The sequence below is a fragment of the Aotus nancymaae genome, unplaced genomic scaffold (genome assembly GCF_030222135.1).
Source record: "Aotus nancymaae isolate 86718 unplaced genomic scaffold, 86718_ANA_hifiasm-v0.15.2.pri h1tg000062l, whole genome shotgun sequence".
Lineage (NCBI taxonomy): Eukaryota > Metazoa > Chordata > Mammalia > Primates > Aotidae > Aotus > Aotus nancymaae.
The window spans coordinates 39,396,016-39,418,855 of NW_026988476.1; the positions used below are offsets into that span (position 1 = coordinate 39,396,016).

Sequence of the window (22,840 nt, forward strand, 5' to 3'; positions counted from 1 at the left end):
GGCCCATGCTGTTCTCAAATTCCTGGCCTCAAGTGATCCTCCCACCTCAACTTCCCAAAGCACTAGGATTACAGGCATGAGCCACCAAGCCCAGTTTACCACAAGGTTTTTAAACTTACAGTGGCAATAATAACTTGAAAGCACAACTACCACTAAAAGCATATTTAATTGCTTTCTATATATAAGTTCACAAAAATAAGCATAACAATCTGTCTCTTTCTCCTCCCCAAGATATACAGAGTTGCTCTCTGGAAGGCTACTTCACCCCAAAATGTGTATCTGATTCAGGGCTGACTTATCCATGAGACATAGTAGGCAGAGTGCCTAGGGTCTACGATATTTTCAAAAGCCCACAAAAATGTTTCCATTTCCATTTATTTTAAAATCAGAGGAAAAATGAATATAATAGTAATGGATACATAACAATGAATCTAGCCTGGATTATATTTGTCTTTATACTGACATATTCATCAAATATAATTTTTAATATGTTTTTATGAAGGAAGGGTTCCACAAAGACAAAAGTGCCTAAGGCCCACAGAAGACATACACGTCACTGGTCTGATTCTTCCCACCCTACATCCTAAAAACACAGTAAGGGAGGGAGTACTGCGTTTTGGCTCCACAACCCCCACATTTATGAATCAAGAACAGCTTAGCTGGTTTAAAGAAGGCCTTTAATTATGTACTTCTTTTGCTTCCTGTATTTCCAAACAAATGAGATCTGAATTAGGTATTTTACCCATAAACAACATTCTTCCTGATTGCTTTGTGGAAAAGCACGTGTATAATTTTTTCCTTTTTCTTTTTTTCTTTTTTTAAGAGAATGGATCCCAGATTTTTCACAGAACTAGAAAAAACAATCTTAAAATGTATATGGAACCAAAAAGGAGTGCACATAGCCAAAGCAAGACTAAGCAAAAAGAACAAATCTGGAGGCATTACATTACCTAACTTCAAACTATACTATAAGGCCATAGTCACCAAAACAGCATGGTACTGCTATAAAAACAGACATGTAGACCAATGCAACAGAATAGCAAACCCAGAAATAAAGCTCAATATTTGTAGTCAACTGATCTTCAACAAAGCAAACAAAATCATCAAGGAGGAAAAGGATACCGATGCAACAAATGGTGCCGGGATAATTGGCAAGCCACATGTAGAAGAATGAAGCTGGATTCTCACCTCTCACCTTACACAAAAATCAACTCAAGATGGATCAAAGATTTAAATCTAAGACCTGAAACCATAAAATTTCTAGAAGATGACATCAGACAAACCCTTCTAGACATTGGCTTAGGCTAAGACTTCATGACAAAGAAGCCAAAAGCAAATGCAACAAAAACAAACATAAATAGATGGGACTTAATTAAACTAAAAAGCTTCTGCACAGCAAAAGAAATAATCACCAGAGTAAACAACTCACAGAATGGGAGAAAATCTTCGCAATATATACATCTGACACAAGACTAATATCGAGAATCTACAAGAAACTCAAATGAATCAGGAAGAAAAAAACAAATAATCCCATCAAAAAGTGGGCTGAAGACATGAAAAGACAATTCTCAAAAGAGAATATACAAATGGCCAACAAACATATGAAAAATGCTCAACATTACTAATTATCAGGGAAATGCAAATCAAAACCACAGTGTGATACCACCTCACTCCTGCAAGAATGGTCATAATCAAAAAATAATAAATGTTGATATAGATGTGGTGAAAAGGGAACACTTTTACACTGTTGTTGGGAATGTAAACTAGTACAACCACTAGGGAAAACAGTGTGAAGATTCCTTAAAAAACTAAAAGTAGATCTAACATTTGACCCAGCAATCCCACTCCTGGCTATCTACCCAAGGAGAAAAAAGTCATTATACGAAAAAAACACTCGCACACTCATGTTTATAGTAGCACAATTCGCAATCACAAAAAATATGGAACCAACCCAAATGCCCATCAATCAACAAGTGGATAAAGAAAATGTGGCATACACACACATACACACACACACACACACACCAGAGAATACTACTCAGACATAAAAAGGAATAAAATAATGGCATTTGCAGTAACCTGGATGGAATCAGAGACCATCATTCTAAGTGAAGAAACTCAGGAATGGAAAACTAAACATCATATGTTCTCACCCTAAGTTATGAGGACGCAAAGTCCTAAGAATGATACAATGGATTTTGGGGACTCAGGAAAGGGTAGGAAGGGGAGTGACAGATAAAAGACTACAAATTGGGAACAGTGTATACTGCTCAGGTGATGGGTGCACCAAATCTCAGAAATCACCACTAAAGAACTTACTCACGTAACCAAATACCACCTGTTCCCCAAAAACCTATTTAAATAAAAAAAAAAAGACCCCGTGTGTGTGTACACATGAGCACATGTGTTTGTACAGAAAAAGAGAGAGACAGTAAGGAAGCAAATGTGGCAAAAAAGTAATAATTGTAGAATTAAAGTGAAGGGTTCATCATATCATTCTTTCAATTGTTCTGTAAAACTCAACATTTTCAAAATTAAAAGGGGAAATGTAAATAAGAATAATGTTAATGAGAAATGTTTAAAGACATAAAAGGTGTCTATAATAATTTTAAGTTTAAAGAGGAGCTTTCAAAATACTGTGCAGGATAACTCCATTTGGGGATATATATTTGGATCAATATACACAAATATGTTAATAGAGGTCACTGTAATTGGAGCCCTGTAAAGTTGTGCAACACAGCAGCCTCAGTAGTTATCTCTAGGTAGCATGATTACAGCGACTTCTGCTTTCTTATTTTTATTTCCAAAAATTGTCTACTTTTACATATATGCATTCATATATACATATACATATGAATTACTTTTTAAGAGAATGAGACCTGGATCTTAGATCATGTTACAACATATTAAAATTTTGCAACACTCAGTCCTATTGAAAACTTGTTTGTGTTAAAGCCAGTTAATCTTATCTTTACACTATTAAGATGATATATAAATAAATCATTTTACTTGAAAAAAATGGATGACAATAATTCTAGACTCCTGATTAGCATTAGGAATATGAATATATTGCCCCAGAGGACATAACTAATGGCCCGTGGGTGGGAACCACATTGAGACAGAGTTCAACTCATTATGATACTGAATGTTGCAATGAATAAGTATCCAACAAGGGAATGAACTGCATCACGATATAATTACCTGTGGAATTATGTTAACCACCTATCAGGGTTGACATTGGAAGGAGAGACAGGACATTAGATAAACTCTAATCCAGCCTTTAGTCTCTAAAGAGTATATGGTCAAAAATAAACAATAATAGGTTAGACACAAGTCCACTGAAAGAAAAATTACATAATAGTCTGTCATTCGCTAACTAGAGACAAAAGAGAAAATCAATATTCTCTGGTGTTGATGCTATATTAAAGAAATCAGATTCAGTAGACTGAATAGTGTTAATGATACTATTTATTACTCAATCAAATTACTTAACCAAAATAAGTGTGTTTTCTGCTATCACGACCAAAATTATTTCTAACTATATGAACTCTGTTTTAACTGTTGGTGTGTTCACACAATGGAAGACTGCTTTGAAATTTAAAATGAAGAACAAACTATTAACACGTGTAACCATATGATTATATGTCAAAAACCTTATGCTGAGCAAAAGCAGCAATACAATAGAACACATACTGCATGATTTCATTTATACTCATTTTGAAAGTAGGTAAAACTAATCTGACAGAAATCAAAAGATGGTCACAGTGAGTGCAGAAAGAATGAATGAAAAGGGGCACAAGGGAACTTTCTGGGGTGATAGAAATAAATGTTCTACATCTTACTGTAAACACCTTTCCTAGTTACATGGGTGTAACTAATTGTCAAAGTTCATTGAGCGGCAACACCTAGACCTGTGTGCTTTTTGTATGTAAATTAAATTTTCATGAAAAATTTAAAATTATATTTTTAAAATATCACTTTGCATCCTTGGAAGAACTCAAAACTTACCAAGCGATTTCTTTTCACTGCAGAACATTATTACACCTGATCTTTCACCAGATCTCAATAGGTAGCCTACAAAAGAAAATGGGAGTACACAATATTAGTATCTGAAAAATGCACAATAACTCTAAATTTACCCCCTTTAACTTTCTTTGTAGACAAATCTAGATAACTAGGAAGTCACTAATACAGGAAGGAAAAACAGATTTAATTTTTCAGGCTTTAGCCCGACCAGATACAAATAATTCTGTACAAAAATAATCTATTTGTATTTTAAAGTTCCTATGTGACAACTCAAGGTTAGCACAATGTGCCACTCAATTTGGCATTAAAATTGAGTAAGATGTTCTAATATATCTCAAATCCATTGAATCAGAATATCTCAGGGGTGAGGTTCCAGCATCTACCTTTTATTTAAGTGCCATAGGTGATTCTTTCACAAGCCATAGCTGAGAACCAGAAGCGAACTTCAAGAGCTACGCGTGAGAGGAAATTATCACCCAGACTCTAGAGAAACAAAATGCAATCCAAAACTTTTCTTCAATTTATTCTCAAGTACGTAGTCTTCTCCAGGTAGTTATTGTTTTTTAAGCCAGAGTAATGTCAGTATTGTATTTCTTTTTTTCCCTACATGTAGTGAAATTTCCTTCATATTGTAATATCCAGGGATTTAGAATGAATAAATGAAGGAGCAAACAAGTGATTGCAAATATTCAAAATGCAAAAGACCATAGAAATAAATGCACCTTTGCAAACACATGACAGTGTAGGCAGAGGTACTGGCCGCATGCTCTTTCAGTTAGAAAAAGAAATGACTGGCTGGCTTCCTGCTCACTAAAGTTGGTGTGGCAAGATGTGGCCAACATACATAAAGAAGAAGTTGGTCACTCATATGGTGACCAGAGAAGCGGAAGAACAACTCTTATGGCTTAGTAGTTACAAGAACAGAGTTTGCAGAGGAAGTTCATCAACATGCACTGCTCCACTACAAATCCCCAGGAAGTCTAAAAAGCCTGAAACCATCATTTCTTCCTTTTCTGACCCCTGGGGTATGCCAGACAAATCGGGCCACTGATACTTTGCAGGACCCAGTGGTTTCTAGGGGCCAGGTTACTAAAACTTATGAATCCAAGCAAGGAGATAGGGGTGTTGCTGCCAAGTGTTGCTAGAAGCAAGGCTAGGTCATCAAATATACACCATCAGTAGCTCCTCTGTTCCTCCCTCTGCACCTTCAACCAGCTGCCACTAAGGCTGCCCAAGACCATCCCTCCTAGCCCCACCTCTCTACTCCCCAACCCCAGCCCCAGGCAGCGGGTTATCTCCAGGACACACCTGCTAACCAGTGCTTGCTCTCCCCAGTGTTCCTCCCTTGTTCCAGCCTTGGCCACCTGTAGATCAGTGTCCACATCAAAGCCAGAGTCATCATTATTAAAGGAGAAGGACATCATGTCACACCCCTGCTAAAAAACCTGCAAACACCTCTTGTTGGCCTTAGGGAAAAAACTCTAACACGACTCCTAGGACCTTCTGCAACTTGGTCCCTGCTCATCTTTCCTGATTCCTAATCACTCTCCTTCACTGCTCCCATGCCTCCCTGCAACTCCTCATATCTGCATTCCAGAAATATTCAATTCAGCTTCTTTCTATTTGGGGGCCTTCACACATGTTCTTCCCTCTCCCTGTAGCCATCTAATGCTGTCTCTACCCCCTTTATCGGACTAGCTCCTATTAATCTGTCCAATGTCAACTCATATATCATTTCTTCTAGGAGGCCTTCTCTGACCCCCCCAAATCAGAGATAGGAGCACTTCCTGTGTGTTCCCTTAGAACCTGACACTGCCCATGTGAGAGCCCCTATCACTCTAGAATACATTTTTCTATTATATTGGCAATTTTCCCATTATTCCACAAACTCCTTTAGGACAGGATTTCATAGCTGTATTTCCAGCATCTAATGCCTGCCTGGCACATAGTAACACTCAGTAAACACTTGTTGAATGAAAGACTAATTTCCATGAGAAACAAAGGAAGGGCTTCCAGATGCTAAAAGGCACTTCTCTGTTAGGAACTATCCCTTCCTGGATCCCAGACCCCAGGCCCCAGCCACAGAATGTCTCAGATCTGCCTTCCCAAGCTGGGGTGGCTGCAGCTTTTTTGGCTGCTCCCTCCCTCTTTCTCGTCCCAATCTTCCTACACACCCTTATCTTCAGCCTGGAAAGAACCTCAAAGCATGAGCAAAATTGGGTTACCAATAGGAATAGTGTTGCAGGCAAATTGAAGAGCAGAAGAAAGAAGAGAAAATGAGTAAACCTGGGGAGAGGAGGCCAGTGAGGAGGCACTATAGCTATGAAGGAAGATACACAAAAAGATGTTTGGTGGTAAAGTCTTCCTGTGAAAAATACCACAGACAAAAGTGAGTTTTCACCAATGAAAGACTTTGTTGTTTCTTTGTTTCACAAAATACCCACAAACAAACAAAAAACAAAACTGTTTTTGTTTCACAGAATAGTCACAGCAACAAATACAAAACGGTATTGGGCAGGTGAATAAATTCTGTGACAACATCTGTATCTGGTGGCCCCACCTGGCCAGAGGGTAAAGGGTCATCAGCAAGTTCTAAGCCAACTTGTTAGGGCTTGAAAATTCTCCGGGGAGACTAAGTCAACAAGTTCTCTTTTCATAGGCTGAGTCCCTGGAGCAGAGGAAAGGAAGAACAATTCTTTAAGATGAAAAAAGAGAGACTCTACACCCTTTTTTGGTAATGAGAAAGCAGGCAGAAGACACTTATCTCTCAGAAAGCTAATCAAAGTACTAGCCACTTGGCAGCTTATCCTTTCTTTGTCCTTATTGATTTGCTAGATTGGTTTGAGGGATTGGTACTAACAGATAACAAAGATGAACTTAACTACAATTGTGTACTATAGGGTAACTAAGGAGAAGACATCCCAGTAACTGCTTCTCTATCTTATTCTAGCTCTTCCTGCTAGCACTTCTTATTTTAAAATTTCCTAGACATTCAAACATAAAGCAATATCATATTCTTCCTTATTCTTCCTAAAATTACTTTTAAAATATACAGCTATGTTGCTGCTTTTAATTTCTCCAATATCATCTTCCAAAGTGTCTCTGAAACCTTTTATTTTGAACATACTGAATAAATTCACTTTTCAATTTTTAGCCATTTTTTCTTTTGTAGAAAATATTCTGTACTTTAATTCACAGTAATTATATAATCACTATTATATGAAATAAACAATATTTCTATAAGATTTCCGGAAGTTGTTTCTCATTAATAATCCTAGTCAAGTGTTGTCACTCTCTAACACATAAACTAACATCGAAAAAAAAGAATTGACATTCAAGTCCATGTTTCCTCAAATCCAATCTTTTTCTAGTAGCTATGGCAATCCAGATATAGTTTATGGAGGACTCATATGAATGTAGCAGATTCTAGTTTAACTCTAGAAGTAAAATTTAGTCCTGTCATTCTTGCAAATTGATCAACTCACCGAAATACCACCACTGACACTCGCTCCACCTCTAAAGGTTGTTGGAGTAAAGAAAAAGTCATCTTTCGTTGAACTTTCGTAACAGTAAAGATCTAAGAAAATAGAGTAAACAAAATCAGTTGAAAGAAAAAGGTCTGCTAGAGTCAAGTCTAGCTCTAGAAGCAGGAACTTAAGATTCTGAAATTTAACCCTTTACAAGTACTGAAGCAAACAATATTTACAAGAATAAGTTCCCCCTCTTACGAACCGCCTCCAAGTAGAGGAAGCACGAAAAGCAAAGCTGTTAGATGGGTCTTATCCACCTTACCCTTGGCTTCATCTTATTCAGGGAATTAAAATGGTAGTTTCTTCATGTGAAAATCCTAGTGGCTTGTTTTTAATAAGGGAAGTGTGAGAAAGTAGAATGAGAGAGAAATGTAACAAATGATAGCTAAGGACCTTACATATATTAATTGATTTTAAAATGCAATGCATGTTTTGAAGACTGAAATTCATACTTCCATAAATATTTTGTTTTCACATTTCAAGTTTAGGTATTGAATCTTGGTCATAGAAAATAATTTTCTAATATAAGAAATAGCAAAGTCAAAAGATGTCAGTTTGTACAGGGAAAATAAAGAGTTGGTTTTAGACACCTTGAGACTGAAGTGATAACAAGACCTCCACGCTAAAACTGCTACTTAAGCATCGTGTGAGGAAGAGGGCAGCCTTCCACAAGGAAGTCTCTCCTTATAGTGGAAAGGAACACCTGGGTGCAGGTGACTCAACACTTTAAGCAAAGGATTAAAATGGAAAGTCCCTTTAACGATCTGAGGCCATTCAGCAATCAAGTTATTACAGCTAATTCCCCTTGTTCTCATTCCATGCTCACCAAGCAACCTGTTGATAATAATTTGCTTTCTCACAGAAGCCTGCCCACAGGGAAAGAATGCATCTGTCATGCTGAAGTGAACATTCTGGTCCTCCTGACAGTTAGACTAAGTATTTTAAATTAATAAATTGTCATTCTTATTTTCTATCATCAGTTTCCTGACCTACTATTAATCTGCCCCCAGAAAGATCTGTTTTGCGTGGGCTATTATTGAATTATGGTACAAAGTCTACAGGATAAAAAGACCTACTCTGACCATAGTAAACTCACCAAAGAGAAAAGCCCTGAGAGCTGTTCCACCCTGTTCTTGGATTCCTGCTTTTTTTCACTAACTCATTGCAGAACCTGGGGCAAATAAGGTCTGTAAACCTCAGAGCCAAGGGGTGGGCCACAGGGACAGGGCACGAGGATGCACATTTGATATTAGTTCTCTCAAAGGCAGACCATTGATGTCTCTTTGTCAAAGTTTCTGCATTAACATTAGGAAAAAATGAGGACAGTGAGTGTAACTCCTTCAAGACATTCTGCAATAAAAGAAAGGAGATAATGGCTGGGCACGGAAGCTCATGCCTATAATCCTAACACTTTGGGAGGCTGACGTGGGAGGCCTATTTGAGCCTCTAGACCAGCCTGGGCAAATTGCGAGACCTTCTGTCTACAAAAGTAAATAAATGGGCATAAGGGTGAACAGGTGATGAGACTTCAAGAGAAGTTGTGTTTGGGGTGAGGAGATAAGAGGCAGGTGGTAAACTGAGGGGTTAGAGCCAGTGGAAATAGAAAGATTGAAAATAGGAAGCGGAATGACAGAAAGGCAAAGGAATCAGAGGAGTTTGGAAAAGAAAGGGAAAAGGAAGGAGCCAGGGCAGTTGAGGAAGAGACAGGAGCAGTGGAGGTCAGGAAAAAGCACAGGCAGAGGCTTGGCAGGCCCCCTTGCTGGCCCGGAGACCTGCCCAGGTGAGCCCCTCCCTGCCTGTCTCCCATCTGAGAGCCTAGGGCGGAACTGAAGTTTTCCCACCAGGGTAGGGATCATCTGCTTTCTTTAGGTGTGGGTGCTCTCCAGTTCTCTGAGGACTCAGGACAAAACTGGCCATGGAGGAAGGGACCCAATATGAAATGTGCCCAACCCCAGATCTCCTTCTATGCTCCATTCTCTGTTCTGTTCTGCTTGCCTGCTCTCCTCTTTGGAAACAGAGTGCCATAAAGAGAGACTTATCGAATAGCAAGGTTCAAGTCCCAGCTCAGCAGCTTTCTATCTAGTGTAGCTTTGAGCAAGTCACATACCCTGCCTGAGACCTAAGACTCAGTCTCCACATGTGTAAAGTAGAAATGGGAATGCCTTCCTCTGAGCTGTGTGAGGTTAATGAGGTTAAGTACACATCTATGAATAGTTCATTCCATAAAAGTGTGTTCCCTCCACCTCACTACCATCTCCCAAGTCTACCTTTTCTCCTCTTAATCCATCTCTTTCTCTGCTTTTTACCAAGTTTCCTTTCCATTTCCCTAACATTTCTTCACAATTCTCAATAAGGGCCCTGCTTCACATCCCAACCCATCATCTCTCTGAGGACTAACCCCACCAAGCGTGGAGAAGAGGCTCCTGGTGAGGGCTGCACCAGTGTGCTTGAGCAGAAGCTGGGTCTGAGGATGGCAAGCAAGGATAACAGGAGGAAGGAACAAGCCCGTCTCTCCTCCGGCCGCCCAGCCCTTCCCCTTTCCTCCCTCTGGCCCTATGTTCCCAGAGCCTGAAGAGCAAACCCTCAGCGAGTCCTCCCACCCTGGGACCCAGGTAAGGGTGGCCTTGCTGTCACACTTACAGGCATCCCTGCCTACCAAAATATTACCTGCAGCCCCAGTGCCAGCTTTCCGAAGAGCAGGTGGGATTGGGGAACTGAAACTTGGCTCTAAGACCCCAGAGATGGGCAATCCAGATGAAACAGAGAAATCTCAGCCTTGGGGGCTGACACCAGTGAGAGAAAAGGAACAAGCCCGGGCTTCCATCCTGCACATGTGCAGTTTTGAGTATGAGTGTGAGGGTGGGAGCTAGAGATAATCCTACTAGGTATTGGTGACAGCTGCCAACAGCCACAGTGCTTGTAGATTGTAGGAAGTGTACAAAAGTAGAAGTGAAAAAAATATATTAAGCCAATCTGTGTGTGTGTGTGTACATGTGGGTATGTAGTCTCCTGGGATTTTTTTCTTTAATTTTTTATTTCCATAGGTTTTTGGGAAACTGTTTGGTTACGTGAATAAGTTCTTTAGTGGTGGTCTGTGAAATTTTGGTGTACCCATCACATGACTAATATACACTGCACCCAATTTGTAGTCCTTTATCCCTCACCCCCTTCCTACTCTTTCACCCTGAGTCCATAAAATCCATTGTGTCATTCTTATGCCTTTGCATCCTCATGGCTTAGCTCCCACTTATAAGTGAAAACATACGATGTTTGGTTTTCCATTCCTGAGTTACTTCAATCAAAACTTCAGAAAGCAATGGACGCACTTATGGAAATGCATTCTAGTTTCCTTTTCTCTTTCCCTTCTCTTCCTTTCCTGGCCTACTCTTGCTGATCTCTTGCTCATTTTCTCCTCCTTGTCCTCATCCCATCCCTCTTCTCTCAAACATGCCTCCCCTGCTTTGTCCATCTTTCTTCCCCTTCTCACTTCCCTATTGCTCCACCAGTGCTGGCGTTAGGCCACCCAAGTTTGCTCCTGTTAACGCTAGAATCTCAAGCAAGTTCCCCTCCCTCTAAACCCGTTTTCTTCTCTGTGGACAATCAGAGTAACTCATAGGATCACTAGGAAAACTAAACCAAGCCATGCCCATAAAGAAATTAGCTCAATGCCTCCTGCCACAAAGTTAGTACTCAATAAGGGAAAGCAATGATTATTTTTATTTTTCTTAAAATGAATTTTTTTTAACTCTCCACATGGAGAAAACCTCCTACCAAATGTAAGAGCCATATCCTTCATCCACTGACATTCAATCATCAAACACTTATCAGGTGCCTACTCTATACCTAACCTGGGCTGGCCACAAGGGAGGCAAAAATGCATTTCCGGTGCTTTGGAAAGCCCACACACAATCTGGGGGAAGATGAGAGCAGACAGACACATAAAAGACCATTCGAATGGTGAGTGTAGGCCAGGCACAGTGGCTCACACCCATAATCCCAACACTTTAGGAGGCCAAGGTGGGCAGACGTCCCCTATCTCCTCACTTGAGTCCAGGAGTTTGAGACCAGTTTGGGCAACATGACAAAACCCCATCTCTATAAAAAATATAAAATATTAACCGGGCATGGTGGCTCATACCTGTAGTCCCACTGCTTGGGAGGCTGAAGTGGGAGGACCACTTGAGACCAGGAGCTCAAGACTGCAGTGAGCTGTGATTGCACCACTTCACTCCAGCCTTGGTGACACACGAGACCCTGTCTCAAAATAAATAATCTTAAAAAGGATGATGAGTGCAGGGCTATGGTAGAAGGAGGGATGGAGAACTATGGAGGGAGAGGGAAGGCAGTCATCAAGCCTACTTTGCAGAGTCAGCTAAGACCTCACAGATGGCAGTTCTGAGTTGAGTCCTTTTGAAAGGAAAAGAAGAGTTTGCTAAACAAAACAAAGACAAGACAAGTCAAAGGAAGAGCATGAGGAAAGGCCAAGTGTTGTGAAATGGAAGGAAGGTTTGGGGAGCAGTGACAGTCATGGCAAGCAGATCATACAGGCATGGGAAGAATGTGCAGTGATATGGGGCTGGCAAGGTAGGTAAGAGCTGGCTTCTGAAAGACAGGATCATCTTCATCATTGTCCTCATTGTCACTGCCATTTACTGGGGACTTGGCCTTGTGCTAAGCACTTGACATGTGTTGTCTTATTCGGTCCTCACCAAAACTCTATGAGCAGGAATTATCATCATCCCTGTTTTATAGATAAGGTGACACAGAGCATTGCTATGGTTAAGATCCTTGTGGTTGCTCCTGCAGGTTGCAGGGAGACAGAAAGAGGTATCTAAGTAGAATGGCACATCAGAATTCAGCTCTCTTTTCTGTTATCCTTGTTCTCTTATGTCTCTCTGTGCCAGTCCAGGCTGTCAGAGATTTTAGGAAGGTTAATCTCACAGTATGGGCTGGCACAAAAAGAGATGGGGAGCAGTGACAACTGGCAAATGGAGCTGAATTCTAGAAATGTTTCCATAAACATGCAGTTTATAAATGACCTGTGTGGGCCAGACATGGTGGCTCATGCCTGTAATCCCAGCACCTTGGGAGGCCAAGGCAGATGGATTGCTTGAGCCCAGGAGTTCGAGACCAGCCTGGGCAACATAGTGAGACCCTGTCTCTTTAAAAAATAAAATAAAATAAAATAAAATAAAATAAAAGGTCTGTGTGCTTGGATGCAGAAAAAGGAGGAATCTGGGGTGACTTCTAGGTTTTCGTCTTGGGACACTGAGGGAACAGAGGTGCCACTATGATGATAAATACAACAGTGAAGGGAAAAGGAAGAGAAGACAGAGGGGCAGAAAAAAAATTGGGATGAAAGAATAATGAATTCAGTTTGAACATGTAGGCTTAAAATGTCTCTTGACCACTGAAAATATCTTCAGCACTAAGGACAAAAAAACATATTTATAGACTTGGAAACATCAATATAAAAGGAAAGGAGTGAAATCAAGGGGAATGAATAATCTCACCCAGAAAACACAAGAACAAAGAGAGGTGAGGAAAGAACAGAGGAGGAGGAACAAGGACAGAGCACTAGGGAGCACTCAACTTCAAAAGAAAGGTCAGAGAGGGATCCATTGAAATGAAATGATGTGGCCTTTCCTCTGTGCCCTCATCCCCTAGGCATCTAGCACAGTGCCTGGCACCAGGTAGGTACTCAAACTTCAACTGAGTAAATAAAAGGAGAAAGGATAGCAAGGCAGCTTTAAAGTAAGGAAGGATCATGTTTCCAAACACATAAAAATCAATAATATTTAATATGTAATTAGAAATTTTTCTTTAATATTTGAAATATTTAATGTTGCTAGGAGGTTATCATTTTTTAATATCTTTTCATGAGAAATCCTAAAGACAAATATTTGTATCTAATTCTTACTCATGCTATAAGAGAATCTAGATTACATACATTAAGTTTTGTTTTTTGTTTTATTTTATTTTATTTTTTTAGAGACAGAGTCTCACTCTGTCGCCCAGGCTGGAGTGCAGTGGCCCGACCTCAGCTAGCTGCAACCTCCGCTGCATGATTCAGGTGATTCTCCTGCCTCAGCCTCCTGAGTAGTTAGGATTACAGGAATGTACCACCACACCTGGAAAATTTTTGTATTTTTAGTAAAGACAGGGTTTCACCATGTTGGCCAGGCTAATCTTGAACTCTGGACCTCAAGTAATCCGCCCACCTCAGCCTCCCAAAGTACTGGGATTACAGACATGAGCTACTGCATCTGGCCAAACATACATTAAGTTTAATTTCAATGAGAGCTACAATTTCCAATTTTCTTTTAAATAGTTAACTCTTTTCCCACTAAATGAAAATGTTCAATAAGCTACATATAAACAAAGTAAAATTCTCCCATCCACAAAGAAATCCTCCAGGAGCACAAAAAAAATCACCTGTTCCCTCATTTTTAAAGATTTCTGCATGAGACAATACAAAGGCATAATATAAGTTAAAATAAATCACCCTGTGGTTTATAAAAAATAGTAAAACTAGACCCACCATACGATCCAGCAATTCCATTACTGGGAATACAGCCAAAAGAAAGGAAATAAGTACATTGAAGAGATATCTGCACTCCCATGTTTTTATTGCAGCACTATTCGCAATAGCCAAGATATGGAAGCCACCATATTTATCCTTGATGAATAAAGTTTTTTAATGTGGTATTTATATACAATGGAATATTATTCAGCCATGAAAAGGAATAAAACTCTGTCATTTACAGCAACATGGATGGAACTGGAGGGTATTATGTTAAGCAAAATAAGCCAGGCACAGAAAGACAAATCTCATATATCCTCACGTGTATGTGGGAGCTAAAAAAGTTGATCTCATGAGGTAAAGAGGGAGAATGGTGGTTACCAGAGGCTGCTAGGAAGAGGAATAGTAAGAAGGGGGTAAAGATAGGCTGGTTAATGGGCACAAACATATAGTTAGATAGAAGGAACAGGTTCTAGTATTTGACAACACAGTAGTATGATGATAAATAACAATAATTTATCGTATCTCAAAATAGCTAGATTTGGAATGTTACCAACACAAAGAAATGATAAATATTTGAAGTGATATGTATGTTAATTGCCCTGATTTGATCATTACACATCAGATGCATGCACCAAAATATCACAAGTACCCCACAAATATGTGCAGTTATTATGTATCACATAAAAAATAAAAAATGAATTTAAAAAACAAAATCAAAACTGACATCATTCTGAGTTTTCATTTTGCAGTAAAGGCCAGCATCAGAGCAACAGCTGAGCAAAACAGGATCCTTCGTGGGCACAGGTGTTGGTAATCCTATACAAAAACCTCTATTTCCTCATTTCCTTTCTAATAAGCCTTCAGCTTCCAATTAATGCTTTTCACCAGTTTTCTTTTCTTCAAAACAGCTAATTGTTAACAAGGGACCTGAGACACTCTCTTGCCTATAAACAAAACAGCTAGAAAGATACCTTTACCTGTTCAGACAAATTTTAGCACTGAAAACATAACCTCAAACCTTAGAGGGATAGCTCAATGCAAACTGTTCATGTCTAAAGCACAAATTGACAACAGATTAAACAATATATTGAAAAGTGCACCAATACAAACCCTGTGAAAAAAATAAAACCAACTACTACCAAAGGAAGTGACAAACACCTACAAACCAAGAAGAAATGAACATTTATGCTACTATCATTGGTCATTTAATAGGTATTCTAACAGAATAAAAAATAAAAATTTCAAACAACAAAAAAAGAAAATGTCATATCTCCTGTTTCCAACTAACCCTCCCAAATTTGTTTTTTAGCAAAAGAAGAATAATAAAGAATATTTGTGAAACCTTAGCCCCCAAGATGAAAACAGCAAAACAAACAGGAATCTGGAGAAAAGAAACAGATCATTCCAACCAGCCCACAGCTAAATTTCTGCTTCATCTCACTAACCATTGAATGCTCCCCATCTACTCACGTCAACCCAGACCTAACCCTCTCCCCAAAAAGGGAGATTTCTCAGCAGTGCAGGAAGATCAAACAAGTATCCATTCCATGACCATGCCAAGGAGAAAAGCAAGGCTACTCTGAAAGCTCAAGAAATGACATAGAAAACAAACTGGGTCTCTAGGGTGCATTCTCGAAAACCTGAGATCAACTCCCGGAAAAACACTTTTGACCACTTACCACCACCGGAAGCTGCTAGATGGCAATCAGAAACAGCATCTCATCAGAAAAAGGGGAAGACATTGCAAGAAAGCATCTTCACTACCAGTGAGGAATTGAGGGAGAAAAGCTCTCCTTGGAAAAATGCTGAAAGCCCTGAAGAGCCTCTCCTCCCCTAGTTGCCTGCTCCTGCTGCCAGTACAGAACTGGTTAATCTTGGAGAAACAAAAGGAAACTCCCAAGAGGCTGGCTTCTGAGAATGGCTTCCTATGTGGGAATCAAGAATTCAGAAGGATGAAAGTGAACAATGGAAGGGGACACCAGCTACCAGGTCTACTTACCAAAGTTTTACCAGCCCTTGACTGAGCAAGATAAGCAAACCTCTTTGCGGTTCCCACCTGCTTTTGCGGAAATGAAATAATCAGCAAGGGTTTTTTCTGTCATTGTGTGTTTTTTTTTTAATTATCACAAGGGAAGTTCAACTCTCTTATGGATGAAAGCTAAGCACACTCAAGCGACATTTAGTAAGCAATGCAATGACACTTCTTTCCCAACATCCTCACTTTCAGCACAGAGGATGCAAACATTAACCCTGATGATACCAAGAACAAATCCACATAGGAAATGGATTTACATTTTTTAGTTTGGAATTGTTTTTAGGTGGGTTCTGGTCATTAAAGCAGGGTTAGATGAAAATAAAATATTTTGGTGTGTATCTATTTTTAGTTGGTGACTTTTGGATGGGGTCTCAAGTGGATGTCCTTTTTGTTGATGATGATGTTATTTCTGTTTTTTAGTTTTCCTTCTAACAGGCCCCTCTGCTGTAGGACTGCTGGAGGTCCACTCCAGACCCTGCTTGCCTGGGGATCACCTGCAGTGGCTGCAGAACAGTAAGGGTTGCTGCCGGTTTCTTCTTCTGTTATCTTCGTCCCAGAAGGATATCTGCCAGATGTCAGCCTGAGCTCTCCTTTATGAGGTGTCTCTTTGGATATACTGGGGTTGGGGAGCTGCCTGAGGAGACAGTCTGTCCCTTATAGGAGCTCAAGTGCTGCGCTGTGAGCTCCGTTTTTCCATTCATAGCTGCTGGGCAAGTACGTTTAAGTCTGCTGCAGCAGAACTCTTTTTTCCCAGGTGCTCTGTCCTGGGAAGGTGGGGCTTTATTTATAAGTTCCTGACATGCTGCTGCCTTTTGCCAGAGATGGCCTGCCCAGCAAGGAGGTAGCCTAGTCACAGAATGTCAGCAGAGGCATTGCTGAGCTGCCATGGACTCTGCCCAGCTACTGTGTGAACTTCCTTGTAGTTTTGTTTATAGAGGGATAGTTAGAACTGCCTCAGTAATGGCGTTCTGCCTCAGTAATGGCGGACTGCCTTGGTAATGGTGGACACCCTTCCCCCTACAAAGCTGGACCGTCCCAGGTCCAACTGCGCTTCATGGGAAACTCTCAATCCAGAGTGTTTCAGATTTCTGGTCTTTGTGGGGGTGGGACCCACTGAGCTAGATCACCAGCTAGATCACTGGTTCCATTTCAGCCCCCTTTTTTTCAGTTGAATGGGTGACTCTGTCTCCCCGGTGTTCCAGGTGCCAGTTGAAACAACCACCTATATTTGTGTAAGTTTTTGTGCAGAGACCCGCTGCACCTGCCATGCTGGAAACTCATGGTGCTTCTTAGCCCAGGAATCTCCTGGTCTGTGGGAAGCAAAAACTCGTTTGAAAATGCAGTGTTCACTCACCCTCTGCATTCTCGCTGAGAACTGCACTCCAGAGCTGTTCCTATTTAGCCATCTTGGATCTCGTGTTATCTATTCTTAAAAGGAAGAGTATGACTTCATTTAAATATCCCTAAAGCCATCTAGGAATTTTCGAGAAGTTGCATCATTATTTGCCAGTTAGGTTCTGAAATCAAGTATGTTTTAATCATGTCTCTATAAGCAGAGCAAGCTAATCCCCTGTGCACTGTCAACTCTACTGTCCCGGAACATCCTCATGCTGGGCCCTCAGGTTTTCACAGAAACAAGGGCCTTTTCCTACCAAGGTTCCATAGTAACAAGAAACTACAGACATCTGGAAATAAGAGAGATGGCTTTCTTTCTTACATGATAAAGAGGACCAAGAACAGGTTAAAGCATTAAGCAATCATTTCTTTAAAATACTTAAAATGAAAAACACTTTTAAATGAAAAGCATTGTTAAGTATACCCTCTCTACCATTTTTCAACCTATCATATGGGGCAAATATAAGTTTGGTAATTCCCTTTATTAAAGAAAATATAAGGAAATCAGGGCCTTCTCCTATACTGTTAGTGGGAATATAAATTGGTAAAATATTTTTAAAAGGAAACTAAGTATAGTGCTTATCAAATACTGAAATGTGTATGTTTTTCTTAGGAATTTATAGAAAATCACACATGTGTAAACATATCTATAAATATGTTCATTATAGCACTGTCTATGATAGCAACAACAACAACAACAAAACACCTAAAAATGGCTTACATATAAGAGACTGCCTAAATAAGTTAAGGTATACTGATACAAAAGAGTACTATGTAGCCATTCAAAACAGGCTAGAATTGGAGTAAGGAATCAGCTCATCTGAGTCTGGTTCTGTCTCCATCAGTGACTGGCCAGGTGACTGACTGCAAGCTCCTATACTTCTCTTGGCTATCTGTAAAAAGATGATCATTACAATACTTACCTCATAGGATTGTTGCAACGAAAACAGTGCCTGGAGTATAGTAGAAACTCAATAAATTTAGCTATTATAAATAAAAGAGATAGGCCTCTTCAGACTGACATAGAAAAAGATATCCAAGATGTACTGTCAAGTGAAGAGATCAAGTTGGAGAAGAATTATGTAGAGGGTCATCTCCTTTTTAAAAAATATTTTAAATGTGCTCATTGTTTGTTGTCTGTTTTCTCCCACTAAAATACAAGCTCCTTGAGAGCAGGGACTTTTGTTTACTATTGTATTCCCAGTGTCCATTATAAGTACTCAATATATATTTGCTGAATGAATAATAACAGAAAGGCTCAGCAAGAACAGGCAGATTCACAGGGACAGAAAGAGTAGAGGTTACCATGGGCTGGAAGAAGGCAGTATGGGAAGGTATTGTTTTTTGGTGTTTTTTTTTTTTTAGGCCCTGAGCCACCTGGAGTGCTCCGCGCAACAGGGGCCAGGAAGGTATTGTTTAATGGGCACAGAGTTTGAGACTGAGATGATGGAAAAGTCCTGGAGATGGGTAATGGTGATGATTAAACAACACTGTGAATGTACTTAAAGCCACTAAACTGTATGCATTTAAAAGTAGTTAAAATTATAAATGTTATATATATCTAGCACAATTCTTCCAAAAATTTCTACTTTTTCTTCATAAGAAGTAGAAAGATGGGGAACAGGGAAGGATGTCCATCTTATATAGGAATATTACTAGTGTGACAGCAAAGCCTTACTTATCAGAAACAGTTTAATTCCTGACTTAGGATACAAGAAAAAAAAAACTTTTATTCTTGTTATACAAAGGTAGCTAAACAGAGCTTAATCCTTCATCTTTATTAGACAGTATGTACATTGTCAGAACGTCAGGTCTGTGTTTTCAAGAGGACTCATTTTGCTTTAAAGCTTTGACAAACGACCTTTATGTCTACAGTCTACAGTTTTCAAGTGCTTTCTCAAGGATCATCTCGATTTGTCCTGACAACAATCTAGTAATCATGTCAAAGGAATGTTAATTAAGTTTCTGAGCATTCGAGAGAAAAAAAAGAATTCCTAATTTACTCACCTTTTTACCTTGTTCTCCAGCTTTGCACACATTTCATCAAAAGTAAGAGATGGAAATTTTTTATACTTAAGAATCTGAAACCACACAGCTAAGTCTAACATACAATGGAATAAATAGCATCGTACATTTCTTAGAACCTCTGAATATCTCTTGCCCCACTGCCAAGACAGCAAAGAAAGCTAATGAATTACAGTTTTAGATAAACAGATTAACTACCAGTAGCAAGTAAGATGCCCTGGCCTATAGTCTGAAATCTACAGTTGGAAGAAGTTGATCTAACATATTTTCATTTAACAAATGCAAATACTCTGCTAGATACTTTGTGCAACATAGAAAAGATGAACAAAACATGATTCCTGCTCCTGCCACGCTAATCAGCTGCTGGAAGGAATCAGATGTGCAGATGAGGAGATTCTACAATTTAAGTCTCTGCCATTGAGAATGGGATTGACAAATAGTAGATTTAGTCACTTTGGGTCAATTCAATTTAATCACAATAAAATCAATGAATCAAAATTTAATTGATTACCTGGAATTTAGTCATTACTGAAGTTTTAGGTTTTGTTTTGTTTGTTTGCTTGCTTGCTTTTAAGGCCAACAGGAGAAGACTGAGTTGACTGAAATGTCAAACCAAGTCCTTGGTGTCAGCCTAATCAACAGGGAAGCAGCTCTAGCCTAAAATTGCAATTTGGGCATATGCACTAAATAATGAAAGAAAACAAGAACAAAGTATTTCATAATTCTGTAAACACATTCTTGAACAATCCACCTGCTCCAAGCCAACTAGAAACCCACTTGAATCTACTAAAGTCTATACTGGAGTCTACACTGCAAACCTACTCACTAAAGAATGAGAATTGCTGAAGTATAAATCATAGAACATTGTGTAAATTACTCACCCACCTTAAGCCTTAACTTCCTGGTTGCAAAATTGGGAAAATTAAAACCTTATTCTCAAGCTGTTTGTGAAGATTAAATGAGATATTCATTAAATAAATAGCAAATGGATAAAAGTATGCATTCATATGTAAATCGTATATGCAGTGATAGAACAAGAATAAATAGCACATAACCCAGCACCTGTCACAATAAGCCATTGTCTAACGCAGGTCCGTACCTTCTTTACCATCTCTCCGGAATTTCTTCCCAATGACAACTACATTTCCTTTATGAGAACATAGAAGAGACTGAAACCACCTTTGCAAAAATTACAAAAGTGAGGAAATTATGACAGTGAAAGACATCCGACCTAACTGACTCCATCTTGCTTCTAACCTCCAAGCTGTCCTTGTCATTCGTGGGCATAGACTGAACTAACTTTGGGAAAAATTTAGTCTGTAGTTTAACTTTGCAACAAAGATGGTAACAGCCTTTCCCCAAACAAACCCCCTTCTAACCTAGGGACCAGTCTGCCTTTTTAGGACTAACAAATCAGCTACAAGATTAGAAATTATGGCTTAGGAATAATGCAGCCAAAGCCTGCAAGATTCTGAACCTCCCCATGTTGCTCTTGAATGGTTTATAGAATTAACCAGGAACAGAAGGCAGCAAGGAAAACCCACTTCACCCTCCTGTCATTTCATCTTCAACCCAACCAATCAGCAATCCCCACTTTCTGACACTCTACCCACCAAATTATCCTTAAAAACCCCAATCCCCAAATTTTCAGGGAGACTAATTTGAGTAATAATAAAACTCCTGTCTCCCATACAGCTGCCTCTGTGTGAATTAAACTCCTCTGTTGCAATTCCTCTGTTTTAATAAATTGACTCTGTCTGGACAGTAGGCAAGGAGAACCCAATGGGCAGTTATGAGACCTCTGAATTCTGAGCTACTCTCCATCTCCAGTTCTTTTCATCCTGATCCAACCACCTGCCTTCTCCTCCTCTCTCTAGGACAGTATTCCCCAAGCAATCCTTTCCATATACCATAAAACAGCATAAACAGACATTTTAAAGGGATAAGATCAATAAGGATAATTCAAAGTTGTAGTATTTACTTCCTGCACCCCAGAGGAGTTTTTCAGAACTTGTTTACCTCAGCAGGTGACAGCAGTACAGTACACTAATAACGTTCCTGGCCCACCATGTCCACTTCTCTTTAGTGATTGAAACCAATTTACCTCTCATTCAGAAACAGATCCAACAAATCTTTGAAGTAACATATGCCCTCATGGCCTTTAATACCTGAAAAGAAAGTATAGTTTTCTAACTTCTTATAGCTTCATTTATTATCTGGCATTTTCCATGGTGTATTGGGCTGAAGTTCACCAAGAGAAGGTAACTCAATCCTCCCCCACCCCAATTTCCCCACCAATTACTTCCTGTTGGTGGTTTGACCTCTTATGAAAGAAAGTAGGTTTCTTTACATTGGCCAACATAAACGACTGACCCATTGCTGGTGGTGCCATTTCCTATGTGGGATTTTCCATCCTCCATGAAAAGACTCACAGTAAGTTTTAGTTATTACTCAACTAACTCATGAAAAGAACAAAAAAAGAATAAGAAAATGCAAACAAGAAGTTAGAAGTTAAGCCACAGATAGAGACCTGGATTTAGGAGTAAAGGATTTTTCTACTCTACTAATAAAACTTCAGGAATTGAAGTAATATAAATCCACCACTACATTACAATTAAGCTGGTAAGATTTAAAAAAAAAAAAGATACCCAAATTTATGGGTGCTAAAAGTCACCTCTGGGAACCAGCTCCTGACAGCGATCTGGACTTTCCCTCAAGGGCTCTCCTTAATATCCCTTTCTGGGCAGAAACTCAGACACAAGCAAGAACAATAGATCTTACAGAGCTTGTTGTTATGCAAGCTCACTCACCAAAACCAGGTGATTTGCATTTAACTTGCCCTCTCAAATACATTCTGAACCATGTGTTTCAGAACTAGATGACCCAGCTTTAAACCAGACAGCCTAACCCCCAAGCCAGACAATTGACAGCTCTAGTTGTAAAAGTGATTGTAACAATTCATTTAATGCTCCACAGCCAAAACTGGATCCTGGAATAAACTGTTGGCATCAGCGAGAGAAACACTCCCTAAAATAATGTTTCTCTTGCTATCAGGGGAGTATAGTATCTTCTTTGCACATAATAGGCTTCCAGTAAAGACTTTTGGCCTCCGCTTTTTTATAGATTGACATCATAAGAAGTCCTTCTAATAATAAAGGCATTTACAAGAAAGGAGGAGTAGAACAATGAACGCGATCTGGTTCAGTTTCAGGGCTCCATGGTTCTTGCTATCTCAGAACCTCCAAGACCCAAGGAGCTGCCAGACACTTATACAAAGAGTACTATGTAGCCATTCAAAACAGG

General features: G+C 39.5%; 1 protein-coding gene across 16 annotated transcripts in view; it reads right to left on the reverse strand.

Annotated features, from left to right (window-relative positions):
• The window catches only part of ATP8B4 (ATPase phospholipid transporting 8B4 (putative)), a 397,582-nt gene extending 376,922 nt beyond the window's left edge, over positions 1-20,660 (reverse strand). For 4 of the 16 annotated variants that reach the window (XR_001105656.2, XR_001105657.2, XM_012442230.2 and 1 more), the window contains exons 1-2: positions 5,335-5,958; positions 4,009-4,074 (exon numbers count right to left, since the gene is read on the reverse strand). Coding sequence is in view for 13 of the 16 variants with exons in the window: in XM_012442230.2 (XP_012297653.1) it covers positions 4,009-4,074; positions 5,335-5,428 (160 nt within the window). In the remaining 3 variants the exon portion in view is untranslated. Of the gene's footprint in view, positions 1-4,008; positions 4,076-4,409; positions 4,510-5,334; positions 6,162-7,511; positions 7,604-8,652; positions 8,676-11,694; positions 15,727-15,761; positions 15,895-16,081; positions 16,136-20,636 lie in introns of those variants that run through there. The other 12 variants (XM_064365645.1, XM_064365644.1, XM_012442223.3 and 9 more) reach the window with 12 other exon arrangements.
• Between the last annotated feature and the right edge of the window lie 2,180 nt (positions 20,661-22,840).